At 37.4% G+C, this 14,021-nt stretch overlaps 1 protein-coding gene across 2 annotated transcripts in view; it reads left to right on the plus strand.

The window, feature by feature from the left end:
• UBR2 (ubiquitin protein ligase E3 component n-recognin 2) overlaps window positions 1-14,021 on the plus strand; it is a 123,096-nt gene that overhangs the window by 89,390 nt on the left and 19,685 nt on the right. For both annotated transcript variants that reach the window (XM_028135691.2, XM_028135690.2), the window contains exons 27-38: window positions 1,375-1,484; window positions 1,595-1,675; window positions 2,083-2,261; window positions 3,416-3,615; window positions 5,834-5,927; window positions 6,465-6,626; window positions 8,311-8,414; window positions 9,630-9,708; window positions 11,656-11,804; window positions 12,194-12,249; window positions 12,943-13,039; window positions 13,292-13,359. In XM_028135691.2, coding sequence (XP_027991492.2) covers window positions 1,375-1,484; window positions 1,595-1,675; window positions 2,083-2,261; window positions 3,416-3,615; window positions 5,834-5,927; window positions 6,465-6,626; window positions 8,311-8,414; window positions 9,630-9,708; window positions 11,656-11,804; window positions 12,194-12,249; window positions 12,943-13,039; window positions 13,292-13,359 — 1,379 coding nt within the window. The remainder of the gene's footprint in view (window positions 1-1,374; window positions 1,485-1,594; window positions 1,676-2,082; window positions 2,262-3,415; window positions 3,616-5,833; window positions 5,928-6,464; window positions 6,627-8,310; window positions 8,415-9,629; window positions 9,709-11,655; window positions 11,805-12,193; window positions 12,250-12,942; window positions 13,040-13,291; window positions 13,360-14,021) is intronic.

Genomic DNA, 14,021 nt, shown 5'->3' on the forward strand with positions numbered 1-14,021 from the left:
TAAAATAGGAGTTTATGAATTCCCTGATTGCAAGGGATTATATTTATAACTTTGTTTAGTGTTATTTCTCTGCCATTTCTTCCTAAAAGATAATGACTGAGAATACCAGGTTCTACTCGGAGGTGGGCAGGAATAATCCTTGTGTGCTCATAGATCTCTATTTTCCCCCTTTGCCCTCATCCAGTTAAGTGGGAGAAAGAGGGGAAACTGCCTCTTTTCACTGAAAACTTTAGTCTTAGGTGCCAGCCTTTCCCTACTGTTCTCTGCCAGTATTTCTTTCTATGTATTAACATTGTCTTTTGCCTTCTTTATCACCAGTGCTTTTACTTTAAAATAACCACACAGAAAACTAATTTTATTCACTCATCACTTGACAATCTCAAGTTCTCCCTCCCTGCCCACCTCTCTTTTCTTCCTCTCAACAATCATTTTCTCTGAGCATTCCTCATATTTCTCTTTAAACATTTCAAATAATTAAAACACATTATTTAAAGCCAGATCCCTAATCCATAGCCACAGAATTTTAGGTCTGGAAAAATATGAAAGATCACTTAGTTCAATCTCTTCTTTTAGGAAAGAGGAACCGTTTGCTAGAATGGTAACACTTAAATCAAGAAAATCAGTAATTATAATGGGGGGAAAGGAAGAAATATGTATTACTTTCAATAATAAAGATTTAAAAAAATAAAAAGTACATGTATAAGAAAACTCAGTAATTTGGCATTTCTTAATAGTAAAACTAAATTAGCTAACATTGGATTAAATGTACTCTTATTAATATGGATTTGAGCCCTGGTGGTGGTGGTTCAGTGGTTAGAGCATTGGCCTGCCCACCAAAGGGTCATGGGTTTGATTACCCGCCAAGGGTATGTACCTGATTTGCAGGTTCAATACCAGATCCCTAAAACCAATAAAAACCTTTTTTTTTTTCAATTGTGGACTTGCCTTTTAGGTCTTTTCCTCAAATAAAGAAATAATTCATAAAGGAAGAATTTTTTTAAATTTAGGTTTTATTAAAGAAAAGGTCACAGCAAATTGGTATATTTAAACACAAATGCATCCCTGTAATTCTAATTTATTTTCTTAGACTTATAGAATCTCAGGAAGACTTTTTAGCTGGACTTTAATTGATTAAAGTAATCATTTTGGTATAAGATGTCAGTTTTGAAAGATTAAAGCTTTCTATTGTTAAGTTGTTTGTGAAGTACAAATATGTCACATTCTGAAGAAGTACTGAAAATCTCTAATAAGTAGAGCTGAAATCAACTGATAGGCTCATGATGTTATAAGCAACTTCATTTATCTTGTGCATAGCAATAATCGCTGTGAAGTGTTAGCTGTTGTTATTCCGCCTTTCATTTTTTTCTGCCCTAGAACCTGGTGAAGCACCAAACAACTCCCCCAGCATATTAGCAATGCTGGAAACACTGCAGAATGCTCCCTATCTGGAAGTCCACAAAGACATGATTAGGTGGATATTAAAGGTAAATTTTCTGCATCACTCTTGTTTTTTGTGAGAAACATTAAATGTTTATTTTAAATTTTGATAATGTTTCATAGCTTCAGAATAACTAATGCTTTTTTTTGTTTGTAGACTTTTAATGCTATTAAGAAAATGAGGGAAAGTTCATCCGCCATTTCTGTGGCAGAGACAGAAGGAACCATAACAGAAGAGGTATAAGAAGTAGCGAGTGGTAACACCAAAAATTGTAGCAAGTTCACTATTTAAATTTATCTGCAATAAGTTGATAGCTGATACTAGTCACAAATATGTAATTTCCAAGAAATGTGCCCCTACTTGTTTATCTTTAACCTTTTGCACTCAGATGTCGAGTGTGACTCGACACGGTTAGCATCGGTAACAGCTCAAGAAAAAAGCAAGCGAGTGCAAAGGTTTAATAGTTATAATCTGCTTTTTTTTTTTTTAACATGTTAGGTTGATGAAGAAATTTTTCATTTAGAAAAGTGAGATTGTAGAATAGATTTTAATTAGTATTACCAATAAAGATATTTCTAGGGGCTTTTCGGAGGTGGGATTTTCTTTAGCATTTAATGGTCTAATTAAATGAAGCATAATTTCAGAGTTCAAGAGACAAAGACAAGGCTGAGAGAAAGAGAAAAGCTGAGATTGCCAGACTGCGCAGGGAAAAGGTCATGGCCCAGATGTCTGAGATGCAGCGGAACTTTATTGATGAGAACAAAGACCTCTTCCAGCAGACAGTAGCGGAGGAAGCCTCTAACTCTGCTGTTCTTGATAATAGGTAAGAATTTTCAAAATCAAAAATTTTTAATCTCTTGACCATTGATTCTCAACTGTGAAAGTTTTTTTTCCTTATAAGTACATTTTTAATTCTAAAATAATTTAGAAGATTGATAGGTAAATTTTGTGGCCTCTAGTTAAAGGAATTAATCTTATAAATCTGAATTTTTTAGTATATGTTTATGAGTGCATCTCTAACTATCTTACCTAATAATAGACAAACATGTAAATTGACCGTACCTCCACTTCACCCACAGCCAATCAGAGTGAGTATGCAAATTAGAAGGCCAAAGATGGCTGCCGCCCAGCTACTCCAGGCGCGGAGTGGCCAAGTGGGGCAGGACACCTGCTATGAGAGGGAGGGCGGGGGGCGAAGGGATCTACAGAGGCGGAGTGCCGCAGCGAAGACAAGACTGCAGACTCCGGAGTCTGCAGCGAAGACAAAGATGGCAGACTCCGGCCTGAGTCTGCAGCAAAGACGAAGAAGGCAGACTCTGGCCAGAGCGAAGGCCTGGGTCCTGGGTGCCAGAGGAAAATCGGTGCTGGAAGCCAAGGGAAGGAAGGCCTATTGCACAAATCTCTTGGTGCAACGGGCCTCTAGTAGATAAGATAATTAATGTGTATGCTTAAAATGTTATACAAAAGACCCTTGCCATTCATAAAAGAATGAGTACACAGTGCCCTGGCAGGTGTTGCTCAGTGATTAGAGCATCAGCCACACACCAAAGGGTTGTGGGTTCAATTCCCAGTCAAGGGCATGTACCTGGGTTGCAGATTCAATCCTCCGGCCCCAGTCCAGAGCATGTGCAGGAGGCAGCCAATCGATGTGTCTCTTTCACATCAGTGTTTCTCTCCCTCCCTCATTTCCTTCCTTTCACTCTCTCTAAAGATCAATGTAAAAAATATCCTCTACTGAGGATTAACAAAAACAAAACAACAAAGACTGAGTACACTAGGCTCAGTTAACTGAGTGTATGGCTTCTGTGTTGCATATTGAATGCCCTAAGGATTAAAGGAGATGGTTTGATAAATATGAAAGATTTCTGGCATTTTAAGTCATCAAAACCGTATATGTGCAAACCTGGCATGTACTGTTTTGTGATTATATAGAAACTTCTTAGGCTTATTAATTATATTCATGACCTTTCATTACAGCCCTATGGTGTCAGATACAACACTTACAGCATTGGGCCCAGCACAAACTCAGGTCCCTAAACAAAGACAGTTTGTTACCTGTATATTGTGTCAAGAGGAGCAAGAGGTGAAGGTGGAAAGCAAGGCAATGGTCCTAGCAGCATTTGTTCAAAGATCAACTGTATTATCAAAAAACAGAAATAAAGTCATTCAGGATCCAGGTAAGTCATAGCTTCTTCCTCTCCTCCTTTTAATAATGACTGCCACCCTAGCCGGTTTGGCTCAGTGGATAGAGCGTCGGCCTGTGGACTGAAGGGTCCCAGGTTCGATTCCAGTCAAGGGCATATGCCTGGGTTGTGGGCTCCATCCCCAGTTGTGGGTATGCAGGAGGCAGCCAATCAACGATTCTCTCTCATTGGTGATGTTTCTCTCTCTCTCTCCATCTCCCTTCCCCTCTGAAATCAATAAAGATATATTTAAAAAAATAATAATGACTGCCACCTAGTGCATGTGGTGATATACAGAAATTTTATTAAACTAACAATAACTCCATAGGCTTGGTGGTATCTCAGGTAACTTAGGCAGAAATTCCCCATTTGACAGATAAGGAAACATTGCAGAAGGCTTAATATTGTTTCTGAATTACACAGCTCGTAAATAGCAGGATTCAAAGGAAAGTTTTTCTTTGTGATAGAACATTAATATGCTTTGCTACTTAACAGTCATTCCCATTCCTCAACACACTTGTATATTAGTTGACGCACAGAAATAACAATTTATTTGTCTCATGGATAGAACCCAAGTGTACTGTCTTGAGAACAGTTGTGTGAGTTACCTATGTGAGAAGCAATCCTTGAGCCAGATTCTGGCTTAGAGTAATGATCACATCTCAGATAGGGTTCCCCAGAAAGATTCTTTTTTTTTTTTCTTCTCCCCAGAAAGATTCTTGAGATAGATAGAGATTGCCGTGTGGGACATTTGTTAGGGAGAGCCTTGGCATCAATGTGTGTGGGACGGGGAAAAGGAAGCAAGTTTGGGCAAGGGAGAAGTTAAGCTGTCACAAAAGTCCTCACACAGTCCCATGGGAGCTCTGCAGCTGGTTGGCCCTCCAGAGGCATGCTGAGTTGGGGCATGAGGGCTGGGTCTTTGTACCTGGAGACTGATCAGTGACTGCTTTTGGGGTCCTCTGGAAAGAGGTGTGACCTCGAGCAAAGCAGTCACCCCTTAAAGAGGAATGGCAGTGAGTGTCTTCCAACTGCTAAGGAGTAAGTCATCATTCCTGCAGAGGATCTAGGCTGCATGTTACTGTGTCCACCATAGACACTTGACTCTCCTCTTAGTGTTGTTCCTATGTGCTTGTTCCTATATGCTTCGGCAATACCAGTAAATTTCTTGAGAGTAGGAGCTGTCTTTGGACTTTCCAATGCACTTAGGTAGCAAGTGCCTTTCACACTGTAGGATTGAAAGGTTTGAAAACTCACTGGTAAGGAAAGTCTGCACAGTGTGACTGTCAAGCACCCAGTTAGGAAAGATTGGTCTGTTTTCATCTTTTGAAATGCTCATTTGAACTAGGCGATTTATAATTTCATTCCAGATCAAAGATAAAGTCGCTAAGTTTATTTGTTTTGTTATTTCATGAAGAAAAAAACTTTGGCTGGCTGAAAGCAGATTTTCTTTATACTGTGATATTTTCTCTATTCTATCAATCAAATTGAAACTTGAGTAATTCTTTCTGTAATGTTATAAAATTTCTAGGATAATACTACTTTACACAGAGAACTCGAAATATTCCAAAAGAAACCAGGCACCCATATTATGGTTATCTTTATTTTTCGTCTCCTTTGAATATTAAAAATTAGCACCAGAGCAGTAACTGATTTTCCCTTTTCCCCACCTCTGGTCTGGGTTGCTGTCCTGGATATTTTGCTGCTACTTGGACCCTAGTCCAGTGATTGTGGTTCTTCTCTGATGGGTTGTCGTTAGGCAGAATCTTCTCTAGGGAGTGCCCCATTACTGCCAAAGCATCTTCTTTGCTAAAGATCACTGTGACCCAACTGCCGTGAAGGCATTAAATGCAGCCCCATGAAGAATATCCCTTTTACTGAGCTCAGGGCTTTTGGAGGGATTGGGAGTCTCTCAATGCCCTGAGAGTATGAAATGTTCAAAAGATAAGATGTGCTTAAATACAGAATTCCAATTTTCTTTAACAATTCAGGGATGTTTTATTTGCTCAGGGTGATGAAAGTTAAAGGGTCCTGCTTTCTAAATAATCCAGGGTCTTGCATAAATCATTGGTATCTCAAAGGAAAGTAATAAACTAGCATTTCATTTCAAGTTTACAAACCTTTATCAAGGATTTCACAAAGTAAAGTTTTACATTTGTTACGGGAAAATTAAATGCTTGGGTTTTGTTTGTTTGTTTGTTTGTTTGTAATGCAGAAAAATACGATCCATTATTCATGCACCCTGATCTCTCATGTGGAACACACACTGGTAGCTGTGGACACGTTATGCATGCCCATTGTTGGCAAAGGTAATATATTCTTACTATTGGTCAAGAAAAGCTTATTCAAAGGCTCAAAATTGAATTTTTATATAAAGGAAATTCCATTCTAGAAAAAGGGAAAAAGAATTAAAAATATTAAAGAAAAACTCCACATCACTGCCTAATAACAATTAAAATTGAGTTGCTTTGTTATACATACTATAAAGGAATGACAAATTTCATAGTATATCAGCTATATTTTTTAATGTGGGGATCTATGTCCACTAACAAACTGGATGAAGAAAATATTTTTACAGTGTACTTGTTACTTCCTGAAATTGCCATGGCTCCCTGAGCTAAGTTGGGATAACCGCAAATTTTCCTGTTTTAGAACTCTTAGAACCCATTCTGATAATTAAAGCAACTCAAAAATTAAAGTACCAGTATTAAAAATAATTCAGTTCATGTTAAGATTTTTATTTTTGCATTATGTGTGAAAACAAATTATTTAAAATATTGAGGCTTATGGTACTTACTGAAAAAAATACCGTTGTTTTTGATCCCTCATGTTTTCTAATTGAAAAGGTATTTTGATTCCGTTCAAGCTAAAGAACAGCGAAGGCAACAGAGATTACGCTTACATACAAGCTATGATGTAGAAAATGGAGAATTCCTTTGTCCCCTTTGTGAGTGTTTGAGTAACACTGTTATTCCTCTGCTGCTTCCTCCAAGAAATGTTTTTAACAAGTAAGTTTTGGCTCATAAAACCTTTATATCAAAGCAATAGTTGCCTTTGAAGATAATGAAATAATAAGCCCAGAGGGGGGAATCTAGGTAATTGTATAATATTTTCCAGATACTTTCCAAACTTTTTATTTAGTCATTTCTTCTAGCAGTCCTATAAAATATTTTGGTTTTTAGAAAGAAATAGGCCAAAATTTAACAATTTCTTGTTTACCCATAGACACTATAGAACATAAAAATTCCTATGTATTCATGAAAACTGTCGTTATTTCTAGGATCCTGCTTACTTTTCAAGAGATGCTCAGTAAGTTGATAGGGGAGAGAACAGAATCTCAAATGGACTTTATTGAATATTCTAACAATTAAATATAATATTTTGCAAATTACTGGCTTCAGCAATTGGGCCCAAACAATGAAAATCCATTGGTGTATTTAAAATGGAAAATTTTTGTCATTTCAAAAATTTTAGGGTGATTCTAGTTAATAGGTGTGACTTATTTCAAAATAAGGATTTAATACTGTCTACTATTTTATTTTTTTAAGTATATTTTATTGATTTTTTACAGAGAGGAAGAGAGAGGGATAGAGAGCTAGAAACATCGATGAGAGAGAAACACCGATCAGCTGCCTCTTGCACACCCCCCACTGGGGATGTGCCCGCAACCAAGGCACATGCCCTTGACCAGAATCGAACCTGGGACCCCTGAGTCCGCAGGCCTACGCTCTATCCACTGAGCCAAACCGGTTTCGGCACTGTCTACTATTTAAATATGATTTCCATTTCTCAGTTTAGACTTATGGTATCTACATGAACAAGTACTAATTTAAGTTTTATGAATATGAATCTATTAATTTTAGAGAGGAATGGAGAGGGAGAGAAATATAGAAACATCAATGATGAGAGAATCATTGATTGACTGCCTCCTACAGACCCCACACTTGGGATCACGCCCGCCAAGCAGGCATGTGTCCTGACTGGGATACGAACCGTGACCTCCTGGTTCATAGGTTAACGTTCAACCACTGAGCCAGGCCAGCCATGCAAGCTCATGCTTTTTAATCAAAAAAGAAAGTCATGGTACTGACTTAATCTGTAGTTGAACTGATAAATTAATCATTGTTAAATTAAGGATTCACTACATAAAAGGAGAAAAAGAACACCTTTGTTGGATTTCACCTCACTTTTATGATTTAGGTTTTGTATTTTTTCCATAAGAGCCAATTATGGCATAATAATGAAAAATAAAGGCTTTGGAGTCTGATATGACTGGGTTTGAATGCCAGATCTGTTCCTTAGATGGCCTAGTCAAGTTACATAGTGCTAAACCTCAGTTTCCTAATCTGTAAAATGGGGATAATAATATAACCTGTTTCATTAATATTTTGAGGATTAAATCTAATACTGTTAAATGCTTTACTAAGTGCTTGTCACATAATAAGCACTCAGTAAATAATGGTGGTGGTATGGTGATTGTGGTATTTCAGAAATACTTGCAAATTCCAGTACTGAAAAAAGTGAACTTTTTGACAAATAATGTTATTAGCATCATAGTAACAAATAATATATTTCTATTTCCATTGGCAAAAGTATGTTTAAAGTATTAGACCCATGATCATTTAAGGAGTCTTTATATCTTAACTAAGCAACAACAACAAACTACTAAATACTTTTTATAATTTTTTCTAGCAGGTTAAATTTTTCAGACCAACCAAATCTGACTCAGTGGGTTAGAACCATATCTCAGCAAACGAAAGCATTACAGATTCTTAGGAAAGAAGAACGGATTCCTAGTAAGTTCTGATAATCTGCTTTCATTTTTCCCTCAAGACCAGAAAGAATTGTTTAAGATGTTTATTTTATTGTTAACAGTATTACAAATGTCTCCCATTTTCTCCCTTTTTGCCTTTCTCCACTCAACCTCCAACCCACCCAGGCCTTCCCCATTCTATTGTCTGTGCCTATAGGTTATGCATGTATGCATATATGTTCTTTGGTTAATTTCTTCCTGTCCCCCACCCCAACCCCAGTTTTTTATTCTGTACCATGCTTCCAGCCTTGAGACCTATTTTATTAGTTTATTTTGTTCTTTAGATTCCACTTATAAGTGAGATTATGTGATATCTGTCTTTCTCTAACTGGCTTATTCACTTAGCATAATATTTTTTAAAATATATTTTTATTGATTTCAGAGAAGAAGGGAGAGGGAGAGAAAGATAGAAACATCACTGATGAGAGAGAATCATTGATCCGCTGCCTCCTACATGCCCCACATGAGGGATTGAGCCTGCAACCTGGGCATGTGTCCTGACCGGGAATCGAACGGTGATCTTCTGATTCATAGATCGATGCTCATCCACTGAGCCATGCTGTCCGGGCAGCATAGTATTTTTTAAATGAAACCTCTCATTTTAAAATTTGGCTTACTTTAATTTTCTTTGTCTTAATGAACTACATTTGACTTGACTATGTTACTTCTTATTCCTTGAAAAGCCACTGGCTTATGTGAGGTTTATAATAAATATTTCTCACATATTCCCCCGTGTTATTGAAGAGCTTCTGAGTGTGGGCAAATGTTACTATCTCTTACAGAGCTAGCTTTAGCTCTCAGTGGCCTAATTAATTTTATTGTTGGCATTACCAAAGGCTTCCCAAGTTTCACAGCATGCACTGCAATTATGACGCAGGCAAAGCAATCTGAGCAGAATTTATATCATTGGTTTTTATAAAAAACAAAACCGCATACTCCTCCCTTTGCTACCTTCCCTAGCTATGTTCTAGTGGTTCTACTATTAGGAAAAGCACAGATTACTAAAGAAGGTGCCTTGATCAATCAGAGCAATGGGATACCGCAGGCTTTAAATGCGTGTTATGCAAGCTTTTATTAATGGAAATTTTTCCTGTAGTTTCTAATTTCTTTGACCTATATTTAGAATGAAATTTATGTTGGAAATTCAGAAAAATATTGTGGACTGATGAATAATGATATAAAATACTTGTTTCTATAGATATTGCCTCTTCAAAGAATTCAGAAAATATGGATGAATTGCAGCTCCCTGAAGGATTTAGGCCTGATTTTCATCCTAAGTGAGTACATTATTTATTCCTTTCAAGCTTGGACCACTTGAAATGAAAAGCTTAGTTAGCAATTAGTAAAAATATGATTTGTAAGCTGGGAGCAAAATATTATAGGACATTGATCTTGAATTCTGAGATTTAAGTATTGCATAATGATAGTTATTGCCAGTATATTGATCAGAGAACCTAAGAATTACATTGCATATTTCTCACCAACCTCTCCTAGTTCGAATTGCTGACTCCCTGCTATACCCCTTTATCTGGCTTTTCTTAACAACACCTCATCAATACATCTAAATCCAAACTGCTCAGCTCCCCCCAAATCCTGTGCTTTCCTTCTGATCCCCATATATCTATTTATGGCCCCGCCAACTTATTAGTAACCCAGTGTGGACGAAAGGGGCCACATGCTGACCTGACAGGCTCAGGGGAGGCCTGCATAGCAGTCTTGCAGACTCAGAGACCTAAAGTAACCACAAAGGATGGTCTGAAATTAAACTTTAACTAAAAGCAGTTATGGTGGGCATCCTAGGCCGGTATCTTCACTGACAAGGTCAACCTTTACCTTAACTGAGCCTATCTGTCTTTTTGCATCTATGGTAACATACCCTTGAAATGTCTGGGTAACTTGTAACTTCCCTTTTTCTGGAGCCCCTGGGGCACAACCAAATATGCTGGGCGCCAGGACAGATACCTCAAAACCCTTCATTATCATGTTAATTGTTCCTGCACCCACCCAAGTATGTGTCCACCATTTTACTTTTTATCCAATCCCAGGGGTTTCCCCCGTTTTGCTTTATTCCACCTCCTTAATCTATCACCAGTGAATTTCATGTAACCCACCTACGTGCCTGCTTTGATTGCAATGTGTAAATACAAATGGAACCCGCCATTCTCTGGAGCATTATCTCAATTCGTTAAGGTTCTGCTTCCCGGCATATGTCAACAGTTTGGCTCAAATAAACTCACAACAATTCTTTACAGGTTTCAATGGTTTTTTTTATGTTAACACCAGGATCAAAACTAGAGTATTTTTATTCTCTTTTACCCCGTAGCCAATTAGTTATAAAGTATAACGTAGATTCTAGAGCTAGACTGCTTGGTTTGGTTCCTGGTAACACTGCCTACCTGCTGTGCAGCTGTACAAATTGCTTGATCTCTCTGTACCTCAGGTTCCTCATCTGTAAAATATTATGAGGTTTAAGTGACATAATACATGTAAAGCCACCTGGAAGTTATTCCTGGCATGTACTAAGTAACACAATAAAAATAACACTTAAGTAGAAAAAAAACATCAGTCCCATGCCTCCCACATGCCCCCTCCCTTTCCCCCGTCCTGCTATTTACTTCCATATTTCTAGTTACAACAGTTAGTTAGCTTCTCTTTTGATTTATCATTTCTAAACAGTAATTTGTGTTGACTGGCTAGCAATTTAGTATTCAGCTGTTACCTCAACCATACCCACTTTTCCTTACCAGTCTCCCAGTAGAGTTCTTTCACAATTTTTGGTTAAATCTGTTGGCAATGTTTACATTATAATTGTTGCTGCAGATACATGTTACGTGTTATAATTATATATTTTTTCTTTTACAATTTTGTCTTTCCTGTGGTTAATAATTGCCCTGTTTGTGTGTTTTTTCATGCACTTGGTTTTCTATAGGTGCCACTTTTTCCCCCCTAAATGCTACAATAGAGCTTTCAGGTGCCTAGCATACCTTTTCTGAGTGCTCCCGCATCAATCAAGACTGAACACTACTGTCACCCTGAGAATTCCCCTGGCTATGTTTCTCTTACTTGGCTAGATCTCCTATTCTCCTCTTTACTAATTTGCATACAGCTACCTTAGGTAGTTTAAGTGGTTCAGTTCCAACATAGCAAATAGCTGTTAATAATCTGAAATATTTGATGTGAGCACATTGTTTTGAGCTAATCAATCCTCTGTGTGTTCACTTCAGGAACCCTTATTCTGATAGCATAAAAGAAATGCTAACAACATTTGGAACTGCTACTTACAAGGTGGGACTAAAGGTTCATCCCAATGAAGAAGATCCCCGTGTGCCCATAATGTGTTGGGGTAGTTGTGCATATACCATCCAAAGCATAGGTAAGAGATTTAAGTCTCCCATTAAGTCACACGCATACATGGACATGAGTTATGTGTAGAAGCCTGTATTTATATGACATGTTTAAAGTGGGCAACAATATGAAGACCTTGAAGTAGGAAATGCAACATACTGACAAAATATTAGATTGGCAGGTGGTAAATTAACCAGCAACAGAGAACTCATTTTGGTGGGGTTTTAGCTTCTTGTCAGTTGAGGGAATGTGTTTTCATTTTTACTTTTCATCCAAAGTTCATTCATGTATAATGACTTGAAATTTCAAAACCTGACAGTATTATGCTCTCTCCAAAAAGAATTTTTTTACTACTTTTTGGAATTGTGATAAAATATACACTCAAAATTTACCATATTAATCACTTTTAATCTGCAGAAAGAATTTTAACTGATGAAGATAAACCATTATTTGGTCCTTTGCCTTGCAGACTGGTAAGTTATCAATTTACTCACTTCACAGAATGGTAGAATGAAAATTCTTTGGTTCTGCTTTTTTTTAAAGCCTAAAAACTGAATTGGTTATTTAGGCATAGCTTTACTCATTTCATAGTAAACCCCTTTTCTATAATGATATTGAAGAAGTAATGTTTGTGGGTTAATTTCTAGTTTTTCTTTTAAATAGACTTCAGCTCTTCATCTAGAGTTCTTGCTTAAACACATGAAAAGATGGGGGGGAAAACTAAAAACAGAGTGCTTGCTCTCCACATGCGACTACCTTTCATAAGCGACATTTAAATTAAGTACACATTAATGTCAAAACAGTACATTATATGCCTAGAAAAATGAGGAAGGGAAATGTACAGTCAAAGCTAGCTGAATTTTACTGTGTAGCTAGTGTCAGGTACATCATAAAATGTCCTGAAGAGTAAAATCATGTAAACTGATTCATGTAGAATCACCCTGGTTGGGATGTGTATGGGAGGCAACCTATCAATATCTCTCTTCCTCTCTCTCAAATCAGTAAAAAACATTTTTTCAAAAAGATGTCATAAATTCAGTTGCATACCATTTAGAGAGATCTCATTGTGTGTCTAGCTTTGTTTCAATTGGCTGTACTTTCAACTAGCAGTCCTCAAAAAAGAGAACTACTTCTTATGCTGGCTTCTTTGTGTCAATCAATTTCAGGATGACTGTCTTAGGTCACTGACAAGATTCGCTGCAGCACATTGGACAGTGGCATTACTTTCAGTGGTGCAAGGGCACTTTTGTAAACTTTTTGCATGTGAGTATTAATACATGTACCGTAGATGTTATGGTAATTTTTCATTTATAATTTTGTTTTTAGTCATGCAACTTCTCTCCATTATGAGAGAAATATTTTGGTAATACTGTTGGTTTTATATACAAGTTCTAGCTTATAAATTCATATATATCTTGCAAAAAGATAAATGTAAACTAGGTTATATACCTTTTAAAAATAATACTTATATTGGCATATGAAATGTGCTAATGTATTTTTTCTTTAAATATTTAGCTTTGGTGCCTAATGACAATTATGGAGACCTTCCATGCATATTAGATATTGACATGTTTCATTTATTGGTGAGTATCTTGTAATTTGTGTTTGACAGTTCCTTTATTGTACTATAGAACTTTACCTTAGACTTAGTGAACGTTATAGAGGCAGACAGGAGGAGTTACCATCTATAATTCTTACCACTTCTGAGTATAGTTCTTTCTGAGGGGCCTCAAAAAGAAAACATTGCTTGACCTGTGTGACTCAGTGGTTGAGCGTCAACCCATGAACCAGGAGGTCACGGTTCGATTCCTGGTCAGGGCACATACCCGGGTTATGGGCTCGATCCCCAGGTGCGGGCGTGCAGGAGGCAGCTGATCAATGATTCTCATCATTGATGTTTCTCTCCCTCTCCCTTCCTACCTGAAATCAATAAAAAATACATTTAAAAAAAAATAACTTTAACCCCTCTATGCTTTTTGCCTACAGAAATGTAAAAATAATACTAGTGATTAAGGGCTGCTGCTGACCCGTGCTATTGAGCAGATACAGCCCTGTCTGTGGTCACACTACTTAGCAATAGAGATCTCCTTTGTGTGACTTAGGGAAAGGTATGTCTTCTGGGCAGGCTGGTGCCAGGACACAACACTGGCTGAACTTCAGCCCCACCTCAAATGGGTCCCCTTCCTCAGGACATTGAGTGCAGTGCCACAGGCAGCAGTGCCAAGTGCTATTTTCCTTAATTGCT

The sequence above is a fragment of the Eptesicus fuscus genome, chromosome 10 (genome assembly GCF_027574615.1).
Source record: "Eptesicus fuscus isolate TK198812 chromosome 10, DD_ASM_mEF_20220401, whole genome shotgun sequence".
Classification (NCBI taxonomy): Eukaryota; Metazoa; Chordata; class Mammalia; order Chiroptera; family Vespertilionidae; genus Eptesicus; species Eptesicus fuscus.